General features: G+C 54.7%; 4 protein-coding genes across 4 annotated transcripts; 2 read left to right on the top strand and 2 right to left on the bottom strand.

Annotated features, from left to right (window-relative positions):
* Nucleotides 1–1,768: 1,768 nt before the first annotated feature.
* On the top strand, nucleotides 1,769–8,350 carry PKS1 (Type I Iterative PKS; the record flags this gene model as incomplete). The annotated part of the gene is made up of 3 exons (XM_051470143.1): nucleotides 1,769–2,046; nucleotides 2,093–8,252; nucleotides 8,306–8,350. 3 exons carry the CDS (start codon nucleotides 1,769–1,771, stop codon nucleotides 8,348–8,350), a joined length of 6,483 nt encoding a protein of 2,160 aa, XP_051325631.1.
* Nucleotides 8,351–11,887: 3,537 nt separating this feature from the next.
* Nucleotides 11,888–12,739, top strand: PRF1 (peptide chain release factor 1; the record flags this gene model as incomplete). The annotated part of the gene is made up of 5 exons (XM_051470142.1): nucleotides 11,888–11,913; nucleotides 12,015–12,063; nucleotides 12,111–12,178; nucleotides 12,239–12,575; nucleotides 12,626–12,739. The coding sequence occupies 5 exons, from the start codon at nucleotides 11,888–11,890 to the stop codon at nucleotides 12,737–12,739; spliced, it is 594 nt and encodes a 197-aa protein (XP_051325630.1).
* Nucleotides 12,740–13,064: 325 nt separating this feature from the next.
* Nucleotides 13,065–14,948, bottom strand: J4E85_005900 (uncharacterized protein; the record flags this gene model as incomplete). The annotated part of the gene is made up of 3 exons (XM_051470141.1): nucleotides 13,065–14,032; nucleotides 14,081–14,774; nucleotides 14,829–14,948. The coding sequence occupies 3 exons, from the start codon at nucleotides 14,946–14,948 to the stop codon at nucleotides 13,065–13,067; spliced, it is 1,782 nt and encodes a 593-aa protein (XP_051325629.1).
* A 1,022-nt stretch (nucleotides 14,949–15,970) lies between these two features.
* Nucleotides 15,971–17,161, bottom strand: J4E85_005899 (uncharacterized protein; the record flags this gene model as incomplete). Its single annotated transcript, XM_051470140.1, has 1 exon — nucleotides 15,971–17,161. The coding sequence occupies one exon, from the start codon at nucleotides 17,159–17,161 to the stop codon at nucleotides 15,971–15,973; it is 1,191 nt and encodes a 396-aa protein (XP_051325628.1).
* Nucleotides 17,162–17,165: the final 4 nt, after the last annotated feature.

The raw sequence follows: 17,165 nt of genomic DNA, 5'->3' as shown, positions 1-17,165 counted from the left end.
GCACGCTCGATAACGCTGTCGCGGGTGGCCCAGCCGCGCCACGAAGCTCATCAACAGCCTCCAGCCAGTCCCCATTGATGCTACAGGGGACGTCACGCCTCGCGACCGCGTTCTCACGACGTCCGTCCGAGCTTGCAGTCCGTTCGTTTCGACCACGACCCAACGCCAGGAGACGCACGGAAACAAGCGAGGACCGCCCGGATCTGCCGTGATGTGCTCAGAGATACCCTAGTAATCTCTAGACTGGGTGCTCTACCTTATACGCCCGGACTACCGCCTGTGGCGCCGATAACAGGGACACCGGAATCTGAGTTGAGCTGACTGTAGTACACGCAGGAAGAAGATCCCTCAGCCTACAGCGATCTGATTCCGCACTGGGAGAGCGCCATGCAGATACACCGAGCAGTTCGTCAACGGCGCTCACTGTGTGGCTGATGGCTTGGACGCCTAGACCCCACCATGGTCAAACATCCACTTTTCTCCCAAAGAATGGTTTTGCCCTATGTGTTTATTCGCAGACCAACCCGAATAGGCCAGCCCGATGAGCTGGCGCTCCGACGATCTCTGTGCGAGTATGCGACTTCCAGTTTCCGAGACGTGGGCCTTGCCTCCTGCTAGCCCTTACCAGCAAGCACCTCCACCTAGGTACGAGTCCGAGCGGGGACTCCAGAAGCTTGATTGACGTCTGCAACGCTGTGGAACCACTCTATTTGGCGCATGCTTGACGAGACGCTGACTGAGATTCGGTAGCTTCTGGTATCCGCAGCCGTATCATATTGCCTCCTGGCTTATCAACACCATGGTTTGGCCTAGCATCGCTTGGTATACTTCGGTTCAACGTGTCGACGACCCGAACAACACAATTAGCCACGAGGGCATGACACGGATACACCACGAGGAACCTGGTAGACTTACAGACCCAACAGTTGCTTGGTGCCTGTAGTACTAAGCATGGACATCGACAGGGTTTGCTGCGAACAGCTTCGACATGTCGACTTTACCATCATCAATTCATCCTGACTGCATACACCTAAGCCTGAACTCGCTTGGAAGATGCTGTAATTGATAGTAGAACCCACGGACGCCATGTCTATCGACCCCGGCTTATGGGAGGGGATCCGACACACTAACCCCGAATTTGAGACAGCGCCCCTACTATCCAGGTCCCCACGTCTCATGTTTGCTATCATCCGCGACGCATTGGCTCAATACCTCAGCCGCTGGTCTCCACACTTAGCATGCGCCATCTATCAATAGGTATGGAGGCACTCGGCGACATACCCGGCACCTGCACGCCATTAACCCTCGGAGCATGGCTGGACTATCCAAGACAGGAAGTGGTCCGCGGTCCACTCTCGCTCTCACGTCAATATGTTTCTGCAGTACTTCGTTCCGCAATACATGGATGTTACAGATCCGGCATCCACTGTGCTTGTCATCGCGCGATTCACGCCCTGACCACCTTCTTGACATCTTACGCCTATCATCCCCTCCTAGTCCTATACATATAGGAGCACCTCGAGACCCAAGAGACTTTCAATCCCATCCATTCTCATCCAGTTTCTTGGGCCACTACCCAGACACCAAGTACCATACTTCTCTACTGGATCAGAGTTCCATTCTCCATCGAATACCCTTGCCATACTTCAACCTTGAAGTCCATCCATCGACTACCACATCCTCCTTCAGTGAGGATCTTTTGCCTTATACGGCACTAACTTCTACTATTTTTCCAACTTTTTATTAATTCTTTTATACCCTTGCCATCATGAACGTCCTCATCTTCGGAGACCAAACCGCCGACCAGTACCCGCTCCTGCGGAAGGCCTGCACCTGGAAGAACAACTCGACCCTGACGAGCTTTCTCGACAGAATCAGTCAAGTAGTCCGCGAAGAGGTGCAGAAGCTGCCACGAACACAGCGAGACCAAATTCCCAACTTTCTGACAACATGGGATCTTATCGAAGCATACTATGCTAAGGGACTGAAGGTTCCTCAGCTAGAGAGCTGCATGGTCACCATTGCGCAGCTGTCGCACTACATTGGGTCAGTACCTACCTGCGCATCATAGCCAACTATGCTAACTGTCTAGATACTATGCCGAGAATCCCTCAGACCTGAAGAACCCGGCAAACACACGAGTAGTCGGTCTTTGCACTGGTCTGCTCGCAGGATCTGTTGTTGCCTCCGCGCGATCCCTGAGCGAGCTTCTTCCCCTCGCCATTGAGGCCGTCCGCATCGCTTTCCGCACCGGCACCGTCGTTGGTGCCGCAAAGGAGGCGCTAGAGCAGACTCCTGTTCCCAAGGAGACATGGTCCACCATCGTGACTAGCATTTCCGAGAAGGCCGCCAAAGACGCAATTACTGCGTTCCACCAGGAGCAGCGGATACCGACCTTGGCGCAAGCCTACATTAGCGCCGTTAGCACCATGGCTCTGACCATCAGCGGCCCGCCCTCCACCACCAAGCGCCTGCTCCAGAGTGACGCCTTCAAGGGCTGCACTCGGGTATCCATCCCGGTTTACGCTCCCTACCATGCTGCCCACCTTTACACTGAGGCCGATATCGACCAGATTCTCGACAAGGATGCTACCAGGCATTTGCAGCAATTCCGTCCGCTTTCTCTGGTGCACTCCGCTTCTACCGGAGAGTGCCACACTGCCACCAGCACATTGGACCTCATCCGAACTGCGCTCAGCGAGATCCTTGTTGAGTCAGTTCGATGGGACAACTTGCTCTCTGAGGTTGTGTCTCAGGTCACTGCTACATCTAGCCAAGACTGCTCCGTATCCGCTATCGGTGTCACTTCCATCACGAACAGCCTTGTTTCCGCGCTGAAGAGTGGTGGACAGTCATCGGTCACAGCCCGCGATCACACTTCCTGGGTGGCCGCTGAGCATGACAGCCGCGGTCGCACCCAAAATGACAAGATCGCCATCGTCGGCATGTCGGGTCGTTTCCCCGGTGCTGCCAACCCTGATGCACTCTGGGACCTCCTCGAGAAGGGTCTCGACGTCCATCGCGAGGTGCCTTCGGATCGTTTCGACGCAAAGGCTCACTGCGATCCTACTGGCAAGGGCAAGAACAAGAGCCACACGCCCTTCGGTTGCTTCATCGATGAGCCTGGTCTATTCGACCCCCGCTTCTTCAACATGTCTCCTCGTGAGGCTGCCCAGACTGACCCTATGGGCCGTCTTGCCCTTACCACCGCATACGAGGCTCTCGAGATGTCTGGATACGTTCCCAACCGCACCCCGTCGACGAAGCTCGAGCGCATCGGTACCTTCTACGGTCAGACTTCCGACGATTGGCGTGAGATCAACGCAGCTGAGAACATTGACACCTACTTCATCACTGGTGGTGTGCGCGCCTTCGCGCCCGGTCGCATCAACTACTACTTCAAGTTCTCCGGCCCATCCTACAGCGTTGACACTGCCTGTTCGTCTTCGCTCGCTGCCATCCAGCTTGCCTGCACTTCGCTTTGGGCTGGTGACTGCGACACCGCTTGTGCTGGAGGTCTGAACGTCCTTACCAACCCCGACATTTTCTCCGGTCTCAGCAAGGGCCAGTTCTTGTCGAAGACTGGCAGCTGCAAGACTTATGACAACGACGCCGATGGTTACTGCCGTGGTGATGGTTGTGGTTCAGTGGTGCTCAAGCGCTACGAAGACGCCATTGCCGACAAGGACAACATCCTCGGATGTATTCTTGGCGCCGCTACCAACCACAGCGCTGAGGCTGTGTCCATCACCCATCCCCACGCCGGAGCGCAGGAGTACCTTTACAACAAGGTCCTCTCCAACGCCGGTGTCGATGCTCATGACATCAGCTACGTTGAGATGCACGGAACTGGTACTCAGGCCGGTGACGGTATCGAGATGACTTCCGTCACCAACGCCTTTGCACCCCGCCACCGCCAGCGTCGCCCTGAACAAACCCTCCATTTGGGTGCGATCAAGGCTAACATTGGTCACGGAGAAGCTGCCTCTGGTATCAACTCCTTGGTCAAGGTCTTGATGATGATGAAGAAGAACGCCATTCCTGCCAATGTTGGTATCAAGGGTGTCATGAACAAGACTTTCCCCAAGGATCTCGGCCAGCGCAATGTCCACATCTCGACCACCCAAGTTCCATGGCCCCGCAACGGTGCTGAGAAGCGCAAGATCTTCTTGAACAACTTCTCCGCTGCCGGTGGTAACACTGCCGTCATCCTTGAGGATGCGCCTCTTCCTGAGGCCCCCAAGGGTGTTGACCCCCGCACCATGCACATGGTGACTGTCAGCGCCAGGTCCATCTCCTCGCTCAAGAAGAACATCAACAACCTGATGCAATTCCTCGATGAGACTCCCTCTGTCACTCTCCCCAGCCTGGCATACACCACCACTGCTCGCCGCATTCAGCACAACTACCGCGTCGCATTCTGTGTGTCCGACATTTCCAAGGTCAAGGACGGTCTCCAGGCTCAGATTAAGGACACCTACAGCCCCCTTCCCATGGTTCCCACCAAGACTGCCTTCACCTTCACTGGTCAAGGATCCCAGTACACAGGTCTCGGTCAAAAGCTTTACGAAGATCTCGAGACCTTCAGGATCGACATCGATCAGCTCGACAAGGTTGCCCGCATGCATGACCTTCCATCCATCCTTCCTCTCTTGACAGGTACGGACGTCGCGACTCTTTCTCCGGTCGTCGTCCAGCTTGGTATGGCTTGCATTCAGGTTGCCCTCGCTCGCATGTGGGCCTCTTGGGGCGTCAAGCCAGTAGCTGTCATTGGTCACAGTCTCGGTGAATACGCTGCTCTTCACGTTGCCGGCGTCATCTCTGCCAGCGACATGGTTCTCCTCGTCGGTCGTCGTGCTCAACTCCTCGAACAGGAGTGCACTGCCAACACTCACGGCATGCTTGCCGTCAAGGGCAGCGTTGAAGCTATCACCGCCGCTCTCGGAGATAAGATGACTGAGATCGCCTGCATGAACGGTCCCGAAGAGACTGTTCTCTGTGGCACCGTTGATCTGGTAGACTCCACTAACGAGGCGCTCGCATCCAAGGGCTTCAAGGCCACGAAGCTGAACGTTCCTTTCGCGTTCCACTCAGCCCAGGTCGAGCCCATCCTCGAGAAGTTCAAGGCCGCAGCTGCATCTGTCACCTTCAACGCCCCCGTCGTTCCGGTCATGTCGCCTCTCACTGGCGAGATCATCCGCGAGGCTGGCATAATTGGTCCGGATTACCTGGCCCGCCACGCCCGTGAGACTGTCAACTTCTGGACCGCTCTCACGACTGGTCAGAATGACAAGCTCTTCGATGCTAAGACTGCCTGGCTCGAAGTCGGTGCTCATCCTGTCTGCAGTGGCATGGTGAAGTCTTCCCTTGGTGGAGCACCTGTCGCAGCTGGATCTCTCCGCCGCAACGAGGACCCGTGGAAGACTCTCTCCAACAGCATCACTACCCTCTACCTTGCTGGTGTCTACGTCGACTTCAACGAGTACCACAGGAAGTTCAATGATGCACATGAGATGTACACTCTTCCCACATACGCTTTCGACTCCAAGAAGTACTGGCTCGACTACCACAACAACTGGACCCTTACCAAGGGCGAGGTCCTTGAAGCTCCCACCGCCGTCAAGGCCATTGAGGCTGCGCCAGCTATGGATGCTCCATCCAAGTTGTCCACTACCTCCTGCCACAAGATCGTTCGGGAAGAGCTCCACGCCAACTCTGGTACTGTCGTCGTACAGTCAGATCTTTCTGACCCCAAGCTGAAGGCCACCATCACTGGTCATCAGGTCAATGGTACACCTCTTACGCCTTCTTCTCTCTACGCTGACCAGGCCATGACTGTCGCGGACTATCTCTACCAGCAGCTTCGTCCTGGCACCGCCACTCCTGGCCTCAACGTCTGCTCCATGGAGGTCACCAAGACCCTTATTCCTCAGTACCCTCCTCCAGCCAGTGGCCAGCACTTGCAGATTGAGGGTAACGCAGATCTAGAGACTGATCAAGTCCAGATTACCTTCCGCACTGTCTCTGCCGATGGCTCCAAGGTCCTTGCTGAGCATGCTGTCGGTATCGTCAAGTACGAGTCCATCGACGCCTGGAAGGAAGAGTGGGGTCGCATTCAGTACATGGTGCAAGCTCAGATCAACAGCCTCGAGCAGAAGCTCCAGACTGGTGCCGCCCACAAGGTTCTCCGTGGCATGGCTTACAAGCTCTTCAAGGCCCTTGTAACTTACGCCGACAACTACCGCGGCATGGAAGAAGTCATCCTTGACGGTAAGGAGACCGAAGCCACCGCTCAGGTCCAATTCCAGACCACTGCGGCCGACGGAGAGTTCTTGTGCTCACCATACTGGATCGACTCTCTGGCACATCTTTCGGGATTCATTGTCAATGCCTCCGACCATCTTGACTCTGAGAACTCCGTCTACATCTCGCACGGATGGGGTTCGATCAAGATTGCAGGAAAGCTTTCGCCCCAGAAGAAGTACCGCTCCTACGTCCGCATGCAGCCTGCTCCTGGCAACATCTCCGTCGGTGATGTCTACATCATGGACGGCGCTGAGATCATCGGTATGGTCATGGGCCTCAAGTTCCAGAACATCCCCCGTCGCGCTCTCAACATCATGATGCCACCTTCTGGCAAGGCCGCTGCTGCCCCCGCCGGTAAGGCTGCCGCTAAGCCTGCCCCCAAGGCGCTTCCCGCTGCTGCACCAGTCAAGGCCACCAAGGCAGCCAAGCCTGTCGCTAAAGCCGCCGCTAAGCCTGCTAAGGCCGCGAAGGCTGTCAAGACTGCCGCCCCCGCTGGTGTCACCTCCAAGGTCATGAAGATCGTGGCTGAAGAGATCGATGTCGACATGTCTGAGCTGGTCGACGAGGCTGCATTCGAGAACCTCGGTGTCGATTCCCTCCTGTCTCTGACCATCTCCGCCAGGTTCCGCGAGGACCTTGACATGGACATTCCTTCTACTCTCTTCACTGACTGCTCCACGGTCGGAGAATTGAAGAAGCACTTCTCTCAATACGATGGCGCTGTCGTTGTTGAGGACGACTCCTCCGATACCTCCGATGAGCCTTCCGACTCCACCCCATTCGAGGCTGCCGAAGAGAATGACGACACACCCGCCAGCTCAGCAGGTAGCGAGGATGGCGAGGAAGAAGTCAAGACCTCCACCGAGGCTGGCGCCAGTCTCGCGCGCAAGCTTGTCGCCGAAGAGATGGGTGTTGATGTCTCTGAGATCACCGATGACCTCGACCTCACTGACATTGGCATGGACTCCCTCATGAGTCTCACCATTCTCGGCTCCATGCGCGAGGCTACCGGTCGTGATCTTCCTGCTGACTTTCTCACTGTCAATGTCACCATCAAAGACATCGAGACTGCTCTTGATATGCGCCCCAAGCCGCAGCAGCAGGCGAAGGTTGCCAAACCCGCTGCTAAGGTTTCGGCCCAACCCCCTCAACTCGCTGAGGTGAACAAGAAGCTCGCTTCCCTTCCTGATGTCTCCCACCTTCCCCCGGCCACCTCTGTCCTCCTTCAGGGTAACCCCAAGATCGCCACCAAGAAGTTCTTCTTGGTCCCTGATGGCTCCGGCAGCGCAACCAGTTACATCTCCATCCCCAACATCTCTACCGACATGGCTGTGTACGGACTTAACTGCCCGTTCATGAAGTGCCCCGAGAAGTGGAGCTGTGGTGTTGAAGGTGTCTCTCGCCTGTATCTCTCTGAGATCAAGCGTCGTCAGCCTCAGGGCCCGTACATCGTCGGTGGATGGTCCGCTGGTGGTGTCATGGCCTACGAGGTTGCTCAGCAACTCGTCAACTCCGGAGAGCAAGTTGAGAACCTCGTTCTCATCGATGCCCCATGCCCTGTCGCTCTTGACCCTCTCCCCGCTCGTCTCCACATCTTCTTCGATCAGATAGGCCTTCTCGGTACTGGCAAGCCCGGCGGTACTCCCTCTTGGCTTCTTCCTCACTTCGCGTCCGCTATCCAGAACCTCAAGGACTACGACCCGAAGCCCATGAACCCCAGAATCGCCCCTCCTGTCCTCGCCATCTGGTGCACCGACGGTGTCTGCCCCAACCCTGAGGACCCCCGCCCTCCCCCAGGTGAGGGAGAGGACCCAGCGCCCATGAAGTGGCTGCTCAACAACCGTACCGATTTCTCCGACAACGGTTGGGCACAGCTCCTCCCCAAGGAGAACTTCCAATACGCCGTCATGGGCGGTAACCACTTCACTATGATGAAGGGTGAGCACGTAAGTTACTCCACTCCTACCATCTCCTCAACGACATACTAACAGCATATCAGGGTGTCACACTAGGCAAGCTCATCCAGCAAGGTCTCAAGCTATAAGCTTTGACTCGCATTCATTCCCTCATAGACTTTGTGTATATCGCAAATTGCATGCATCTCCTTTGTTCAAGTGTTGAATATCGAGATGTTGGCGTTGGGCTCTCGGTTACTTGTCTTTGGCATGGCGCTGGCGAAGCTGTCATGACTTGATGGCGTTGGGATTTTACCTTCTTGTGGCTTCATTTGTCTTTTACTTTACGCACACGCTGCGCTTTTTCTCATGTTCACGCACGTTATGATTTTACACTGTACTTAATGCTTGGTTTACCCATAATGGCAAGGGTTTGTTCATAACATCTGGTCTTCATTGCATCGTGATATTGCCTCGTCTGCCCTTCATGACCCTCAGCCTCGCCTCACCCCCATGGCAGTGCTGCTTTGCTCGCCTTGTCCTACTTCCTCAGTGCTACTTCCACACTCTGCCTTCTTTGCTCTCGCATAGGTGACTTGATTATAGCCCCAAGATTCGGCCACCCAGTCAAGACATTGACCCCTGAGAACTGCCTCCGGCTCCACAGTCCGACAACCATGGTCTCATGAAGAGCCTCAAGCCCAGGCTCATGATCTCTGCATTTGTTGGGATTCCAAATATCACCCCCACGACCCTATATGTAATCGACATGTAATACCTCCAGTTACTTGCTTGCATGACAGCGCCATCTCCGAATCAACCCTGTACATGATCGTAGACCCGCGTAGACGTGAAACCACCCCAGGTCCCACCAACAACCCACATCCATGTCTTGCCACGCCTTTGACAGTTCTCTCCGCCGGAACCAAGGGTGTTCTGATCTATTTACCCAGGTGGCTGCAGGTACAACGAACCACCCGACTCGCGGATAAACCCGTGCATGTTCGATCCTCAAATCGCACACGTCGATAACCTACCCGTTATCCCGTCAACCACACAAACGATCATGCGAGATAGATTAAGCTTTGTCTAGCACGATCCAGATGGCCCCAGTCCGCAGTGAAGGGTCTCTTCCCATGCGCAATGCAACAGCGGTCCGACGGGAACGCCGTTGGGCGGTTGCAAACATATCTTTGCATCTCCGGACGATCAGCCATCGTATAGCGGGCGTTCCTATAGTACTACTGCACATGGTTTTTGGATATGAAGAAGTTCGGGACCGACGTGCGAGGCTTTGAATGACTGGCCGGTGGTTTGGTTGGCGACTCTGCATCAGGGGCCTGGTTCGTGGCGCCCTGCATAAATTGAGATGCAATATGGGTTCGCAAAAGATACTGAGCTTGATGATGCCTATGTTGTTGTTCAGCGTTCTTTCGGCCCGGTACCGAAACGGGAAAGTCGCGAACTGCAGTTCCATACTTTGACCACTATAGGGTACCGCATTACACATCTCGGATCGAGAAGCTAGCGAGTTGCTAACCCTTCGTGCATCGCCGCGGTGCAAAGTGGATGACGTCCGATAAATGCGTGCTTCGCACATGGTGACCTACGCATTGTTCTCAATGGATGCGGCGCACCCCTCCGTCTTCGCTTGGAGGTTTGTGGTGGGGATGTACTTCAAGCTGAGCAGAACAGGTTAATTCTCGGCATACTGAACCGTGCTGTGCGACGGATTGGGAACATTTCAGTGGTCCCTTCTTCCGATTCCCGTTGCCCGCAAATAGCCAAGCATCTACTCAGCTGTTCCGGTTCACGTGACTGCAACACTGTTATCACAAGTAAATGTATGCAGTCATAAACCCTGATCTCACGCGTCGCACAGCGTCCAAGGTGCATTTCCGGAAACATGGTATCTGGAGCGAAGTTGCCGGGCGCCTGCCACTCTCCAAACTCCGCAAGCAGGCTGGGTAAAACCCCGGAAGCGCTCAAGTTCGCTATCGCGGGGCAGCAGGATTTCCGCATCTCACCGTACGTTATTCATTACGGGGCTACCTGAGCCCTGCCACTGAGTCAAGCTTCACGTGGAAAGTTGGTTGTCACATCGCTCCCGTGTTCCTCAGCTGGCAAGCGAGCGCCCGCCACGTCATGCCATCACAGTAATGTGCAGGGCGCCTCGCTGACCAGCTACTCAGCCATCTCACTGCAGATGTTCTTTTGCAACGGTACCAAGAGTGACGTGGGTACATGAAGTCAAGACACGCCCAGAGCAGGAATGTCGATCAGAGCCAATCCGACCTGCAGTCCCGAGAACCGGTCTGACAGCTGCATCGCCGCATGCGCCGCGGGCTGAATGATGATGATCACCACGATGATCAATATCGAATTCCTTCTCTGATGCAGAGTAGCTTTCCAGAAGCGGACGATCGAAACATATCTGCCGATCTATAATCACTTCTAGGATGTGACCCTGATGCATGAAGCATAAGTGCTATCCTTGGCCTTAACGAGACAGGACTAGATCTCATGCTGCGAAGACCCGAACGCTACTAGGCCGTGTGTCCTGAACGGATTTGCGTTGTTCAATCCGTATTCAGCTCGGGACGAAAGAAAGCAATGGTTAGCCAGTGTACAGTGTAGCAGTATTCGCTGACCAATGGATTCGACTCGGAGGCATGCATCGAGGATACGGGCAATGGTCCAATGCGCTGGCAGAAACGCTTGGTCGGCGAGGATACGCCAGAATGATATGCTCGGAGAATAGTGAGGAGGTCCGAACGCGCATCTGCAAGGCCGTAAGCAGCTATTCCTGAAGCGCACTCAACAGTGGCGGCTGCAACCGCTGGTCGCAGCCTTGAGCGTAATACAGCCCATATTTTCTTTACGATGATTAAGTTTGTGGCTTGTAACGATACGACAGCCTTATGGCGCGACGAGGAGTTGGCGGGACGGGGAGCGATTGGTTCGGTTTTGCCTGGCTGAGTAGTTCACAGGCATCGATGGTCGCATCTTACATGATGTTAGCCTTGCAGTAGTTTTCGATAGTCCTCGATGAGACGACCAGGGCTGCGGATTGCTGTCTCCATAGGGCAGAAAGTATGGCCGCCCGTTGCGCTAGACCTTTTGCTATCCGTGTATGCGATAGAGGCATGGGATACCAGTGGATGAGGTACGTACTGCATGAGCTCCAGCCACAGATGTGGCAGTTGGCTTGATTATGACCGAACCCGAGGCCGTCGAGCTGCCGTGCTGTATGTACAACGACCTCATTATCGTGGCGGCTAGCTGCGGATAGGGGGATCCGTGCTCTCCCATCGAATCCCAGGAGAATGGAGTCTTTTCGTAATCCTGATGCTGATGATAACGAGGTGCTACCCGTGTAGCGTTCAGTAGTGTACCAGGCGTACGGCAGGGGCGTGGCATGCAAGCGATGCTAGGTGGTGAGATCATATATTATTAGCCAGATCGGCCGGTATGCTTGCATAAGCCGGCTAGCCAGGTCGGGCGACGGGCGAGATGTGAAGAACGCTGGGGCGGGGCGGAGGGATTTGGGGTCTCAAGGGGCGGAGGGGCGGAGGGGGCAGCTGTCCCGCCAAGGAACGCGGGCATAGCGGGGCATTTTCTCCGAGACGCGAAACCTTGAACGCGAGCAACGCGAACGACGCTGACGCAGATAATTTCAATTCGCAATGGCTGATGTAGCCAAAGGTGGGAGGTGAGTACTGCAGCAACTCTTCAAACTATAGCTAATCATCTGGTAGTGGTCCCGAAAGTATGCCTCCCAACTTCGCCGATACGCTCACACATCTCTGACAGCCTCCCAGCGAACCCTCGCGGTATACCCGTTGCGCCCTTCATAGACCGGGTTTGAAGTCCCTCCGCCTTTGGAATGCGTGGATCTAACATCAGCAGGTTGAGGACTATGTCACCGACCGCGCAGATGTGGAGAAGACCATCAACAACTTCAAAGAGATGATCTCGTACGCCCAACCCAACCAGACACCTCCTTATAGATAGCGATACCTAATACGCCGCCCCAGAAAGTACCAATTTATGCAGCAAAACACCCAACGGCGAGCCGCAGGTCTCAAGGACAAGATCCCCGACATCCAAAAGACACTCGAGACAGTGCGCTTCCTGAAGTCGCGGAAAGACGACGCAGAGCCTCTCGAGACCACCTTCGAACTCAACGACACACTCTACGCCAAAGCTGAAGTTCCCCCTACCGACGAAGTTTACCTGTGGCTCGGCGCCAACGTTATGCTCTCATACTCCATACCCGAAGCCGAAGAGCTGTTGCAATCGAAACTGTCGACCGCGAAACAGAGTCTGGGCACTTGTGAGGAGGACTTGGACTTTCTACGTGAACAGATCACAGTACGTATTCTCCAAGTGGTCTGGAGAGTATGCAGCTGACACAATTACAGACACTCGAGGTCGCCTTCGCGCGGGTTTACAACTGGGATGTTGCACAACGGAGGAAAGAGAGGGAGGGAGGCGAGTCGACAGAAGAGAAGAAGGGTGCATCGTCGAAAGAGTGAGGGTTAGAGTCTCTCTTCTCTCACTCCACAGAAAGGGAGCTCATGTAGCCGAGCGGCGCATGCGACGAAATGTAGAAGCCAGTAACACAAGGCCATGGCGACAATGAGAATCTTCATGAACAGCTTCGAGCCAGATGCGTGCAGAACGTGAAAGCACGCTTTTTGTTCGTCAATTTTATGTACAACTAATAAACCTTCCGACCATGCGGAAGAAAGGACATCAAGCCCCAACTAACGATACTATTAACAACCATCTTCCCTCTTCGACATGGGAACACAGCCACCATTACCCATGCATTACCGCGTATCCATACATCGATCCAGCTCAGAGGGTAATCTTGACACCACCCGCCGCAGTCTCAGTAGCATTCATAGGTGCCATGCCTTTGCCAGTCTGCTCCTTGACGTACTCGTTCATCATCTTGGTAATGGCGACCTGGCCACCCCAAGTAACGGCGGCAACCATGCTGTCAACCTCCTTCATGGTCATAATGATCATACCCTTGGGGGCCTTGACATCACCGTATTTGTCAGTGCTGGAGGCTTTGGTCTCCGCGCGGCGCTCCGGTTTGGCGGCCAAGGTGCTGTTTGAGGCGGAGCCTTCAAGGGCTGGCTTCTCACCTTCGGTCGATGGCTTCTTCTCACCCTCAGTGGACGGCTTTGCTCCTTCAGCAGCTGGCTTTGCGCCTTCGGCTGTTGGCTTCTCGGCCTCAGGAGTTGGCTTAAGCTCGGTTGGGCTAGCAGCGGCTGCGGGGGCCTCACCGGCAGGCGTCAGACTAGAAGATGTAGCAGGCTCAGCAGCAGTGGGCGTCTGTCCCTCTGCAGCGGCAGGCTGAGGCGCGGCAGCTTGAGGGGCTTGGGCGGGCTGAGCGGCTTGCGCACCGCCCATCATCTGCATCGTAAGGATATACTCTCCATCAACTTGGCGGACGGGAACGGCAATGCGCATGTTGGTCTGGTCGAGAACGGCATTGGCCTGGATTGGGGTGAAGGTAGGCGCAAGAAGAAGCTGAGCTGCGACAGGGTTGTTGCCGTTGGTAGGTGTACCCTGTTGTGTGCCCTGCGGTACGGTCTGCGGTGTGCCTTGTTGGATCTGGCGGGCGACCTCCTGTCTGAACTCGTCGCGGTTGAGACTACGGCGCTGGGTAGCGGCTACACCAGCGGCTCCACCGAGGTTCCCTGTTGCACCTCCGGGGTTCTGGAGAACACCGCGCTGGGCGACTGCGACAGCGACCTGGCCAGTAGGGGGGACTCCCATGGCTTGCATCATCTTCTGGATACGGACAGGGTTGACTATATCTCTGTTAGCCTCAGATGCGAATGAAAGGAACAATGACTTACGGGGCATCTGAATGACGGTGACTTGCTGGTTCAGATCCGGAGTGACGGCAGCCAGGTTGGTTGTGACCGAGTAACGGTAGTCGTTGACCGGGGCCTGGCCCTGAAGAGCAGCAAGCATACCAGAGTCAACACCATCTTTGACATCGACGTTCATGGTCATGGGCTGAGTAGCACGGGTAGACATCCTGAAGCCATCCTGGAACTCGTTCTCTTGCAGACCGGTACCCTGAATTGCCACTGAGGTGCTGCCATCACTACCGAAAGGAGTGACCAGAGTGTTGGTTTCAACAGTCTGGCGGCCAACAACCATGTATTCACCGTCCATCTGAGTACGCTTGACCATGCGGACCGTCATATCAGTGGTGTTGACACTCCTCATAGTCTCCTGGATCATCCAGGACTGACGGTCGGGTGACAGCATAGCCACATAGGTGTTGTCCGGCTGCACCGCAGCGCCCTGCAAGTTCTGCATGGTCATGGCCATCTCGATCTGGCCACCAACTAGATCGGTAGCGCCATTTGTGCTGATGATCATGGATTGCGGCGAGACAGCGACGAAAGACTGACCAGTCGTTCCTGTGACCTGGTTGGCGGGGATGGCAGGCGTTTGTTGATTAACGATTATCTGCTGCTGTTTCTGGGAGAATGTCTCGACCCTAGAGCGGTCGGGGAATTGGAATGAGTTGAGTTTCATCTACATCCATTAGTCCGATGCCATTGCGGCTATTCGCAAACATGAATTACTTACATCGCCATTGAGATTAAGAACTTGGTTGTAAGACACTTGTTGCGTTTGTCCTGTTTGAGCGAACACCTGTGTACAGCTCAAGAGGATGAGAACGAGGGAAGAGACAGTACCGGACGTCATGTTGGTAGTAAAAAAAAGCCACCTGGGCTTGGAAAGTATTAAGTAATAAGAGGGAAAGAAAGATTACTAAAAGAAGAGCGAGAGAATGGCGGAGCAACTGACCAGACTTGCTGCAGCAGAAAGGTACTCGAACAGTCAGTTATGGCACAGCAGCTTATTATGAACTTCGCGTCTCGTACCATGACTTCGGCTTTTGGTCCGGCGTATCCCGATCCGGTCAATGGGGTTTCGTGTCGTGCACCAAGAATTGATGGCAAGATGTTCCGGAGTGTGGAGTTACATAGCCTTCAGGCATTTTCAACCCCTTCGGACTGAGGAGGCCCACACAAAACTTGCTATGGCTTCTTGATACGCCCGTGTCACTCGACGAGACCTGTGTCCTTACAGGTATGGTGTCGGCCAAGAGATTGCTCGACTGACGGCAATGCTTCTTTTCGAATCTGGTTTCAAACGTCAGGCAGGACGTTTAGTTTGCGCATCTGGGACGGATTTGCCGGAAAGCTTAGCCCTAGTGGCTTGCGAGATAACTCGACTAGTGGCGATACGGTGCTCGGGTAGTGAGACTAATATGGACATTTGTATTCATGTGACAATAACGAGAAGAATCAATGCGATGCTCACAAGTCGGAGTAAAATCACTGGCGTCGAGAGAACTGTTGGTTTTCGTCTCTTTCGATGCGCTGCCTGCAGCAGCCGGTGCAAGTGCCGCCATAGTGTTATCGATGCAGCTTCAAACCGCGGGGGCTAGTCGCAAACGACCGTTCGTGAGGCATGAAGAATACTATGAGTAATTACGTCCAAAGTTTATCGCTCGCGCATCGCATCGTCAAACGACGATGTTTGGAGTGGTGTTTCGCGAATGCAATTTGTCGCACGAAACGATCGCCCTCGGCTGCCTAGGCTCGAACTAGTCCCAGAACGATAACCTAACGATAACCGGTTAGGTAAACGTTTGCAGCAGTTTCCCAATCCGACAGAATTGTTCACATTTCTTACTATAGTAGAAGCTACCAGGCTGAGAACTATTGGTAGCCGCGTCCACTGGGTGCCTTTACACTGCCACTCGAGAAGGTGGCCTTGTACTTGCCATCCATGGCCTTTGATCTCTGCTTGCTGCTTATGCCTGTCCGGTCCGTGGTAGGTTGCGCTGCCATGAAGCTATCGAATTCATCATCATCTGCATCGCCTTCGGCGGGCTCGCTGTCGTCCTCCACTTCGGCTTTGGCATTCTCCGGTGCAGGTTCCGTTTGAGGTATGCGTTCGGGTACCTTCTTGTCGCCCTCGCCTTCATCTTCATCATCCTTTGGTGCAGGGTTGGTAAAGGGCTTCGATGCCAAGACACGGCGCCTTAGCTCAGCCATCTCCTCTTCATCGTCTGAAGATTCTGGAATGTTATACGGGTTTCGCGGGTCAACCTCGTCTTCTTCCTCTCCATCATCATCTTCGTCCTCATCCTCATCCTCATCTGATTCGTCGATAACCCGCCGATTCATGTTTCCACCCGCCCAGACATCCTCTTCCACGCCATCCTCTTTCTCTGTGCGACTCGTGTTGTATTCGCGCTCTATTTTCTCTAGCCAGACTTCCTCAGCCTTCTTGATTTGTTCTTCGTTTTCACACGCCATGTAACGCTTGAGCAGTGCGGCATTGATGTCCAAGAACGCTTGACCATAGGAGAAAGTCGAGAGGATCGACTCGGCCCATTCAGGGTGTCCAGTGATATAGTAACAAGCCGCCAGAGCTTCGACACAGTTCAATCGCCAAGGACGACCGTAGTTTGTTGGATTCGCGGCGACGAGGTACGGAAGTAGGCGTTCGCATTTGCCACCTATCCTGCCAAATGGGACTTCGTCTATCCTCTTCCAACTGGCTTCTACGACCGCAGCGCCGTATTGCTCCATCAGATCCTTGTCTTCGCGACTCAGTATCTTCTTTGCCTTCGGACTGACCACTACACCAGCAAACTTCTGTCCTACGTGAAGCTCGCGCATCATGCCCAGGCGCATGAGCCTCTTGCCAGAGCAGCGTTTCGCATCGCAGTGTCCGAGGTCCCAGCATGCGGCTTTGAACTCGGGCTTCGCAGGTCTTGGGTTGGCGCCGTCGTTCTCATCTTCTTCTGCATCTGATGCGCGGCGGGGGCGAGGAGGCGCGCGTGCTTTCGCCGGGTTTCGAAATTTGTTGTTGCCCTTGAAGTCTTTCTTGTGGCGGACCATGGTG

This window comes from Alternaria conjuncta (assembly GCF_024043145.1).
Source record: "Alternaria conjuncta strain BMP 0040 chromosome Unknown scaffold_8, whole genome shotgun sequence".
In the NCBI taxonomy this organism is placed as follows: Eukaryota; Fungi; Ascomycota; class Dothideomycetes; order Pleosporales; family Pleosporaceae; genus Alternaria; species Alternaria conjuncta.
Note: the sequence above shows the minus strand (reverse complement) of the source record. Positions and strands in the feature narration are given on the sequence as shown.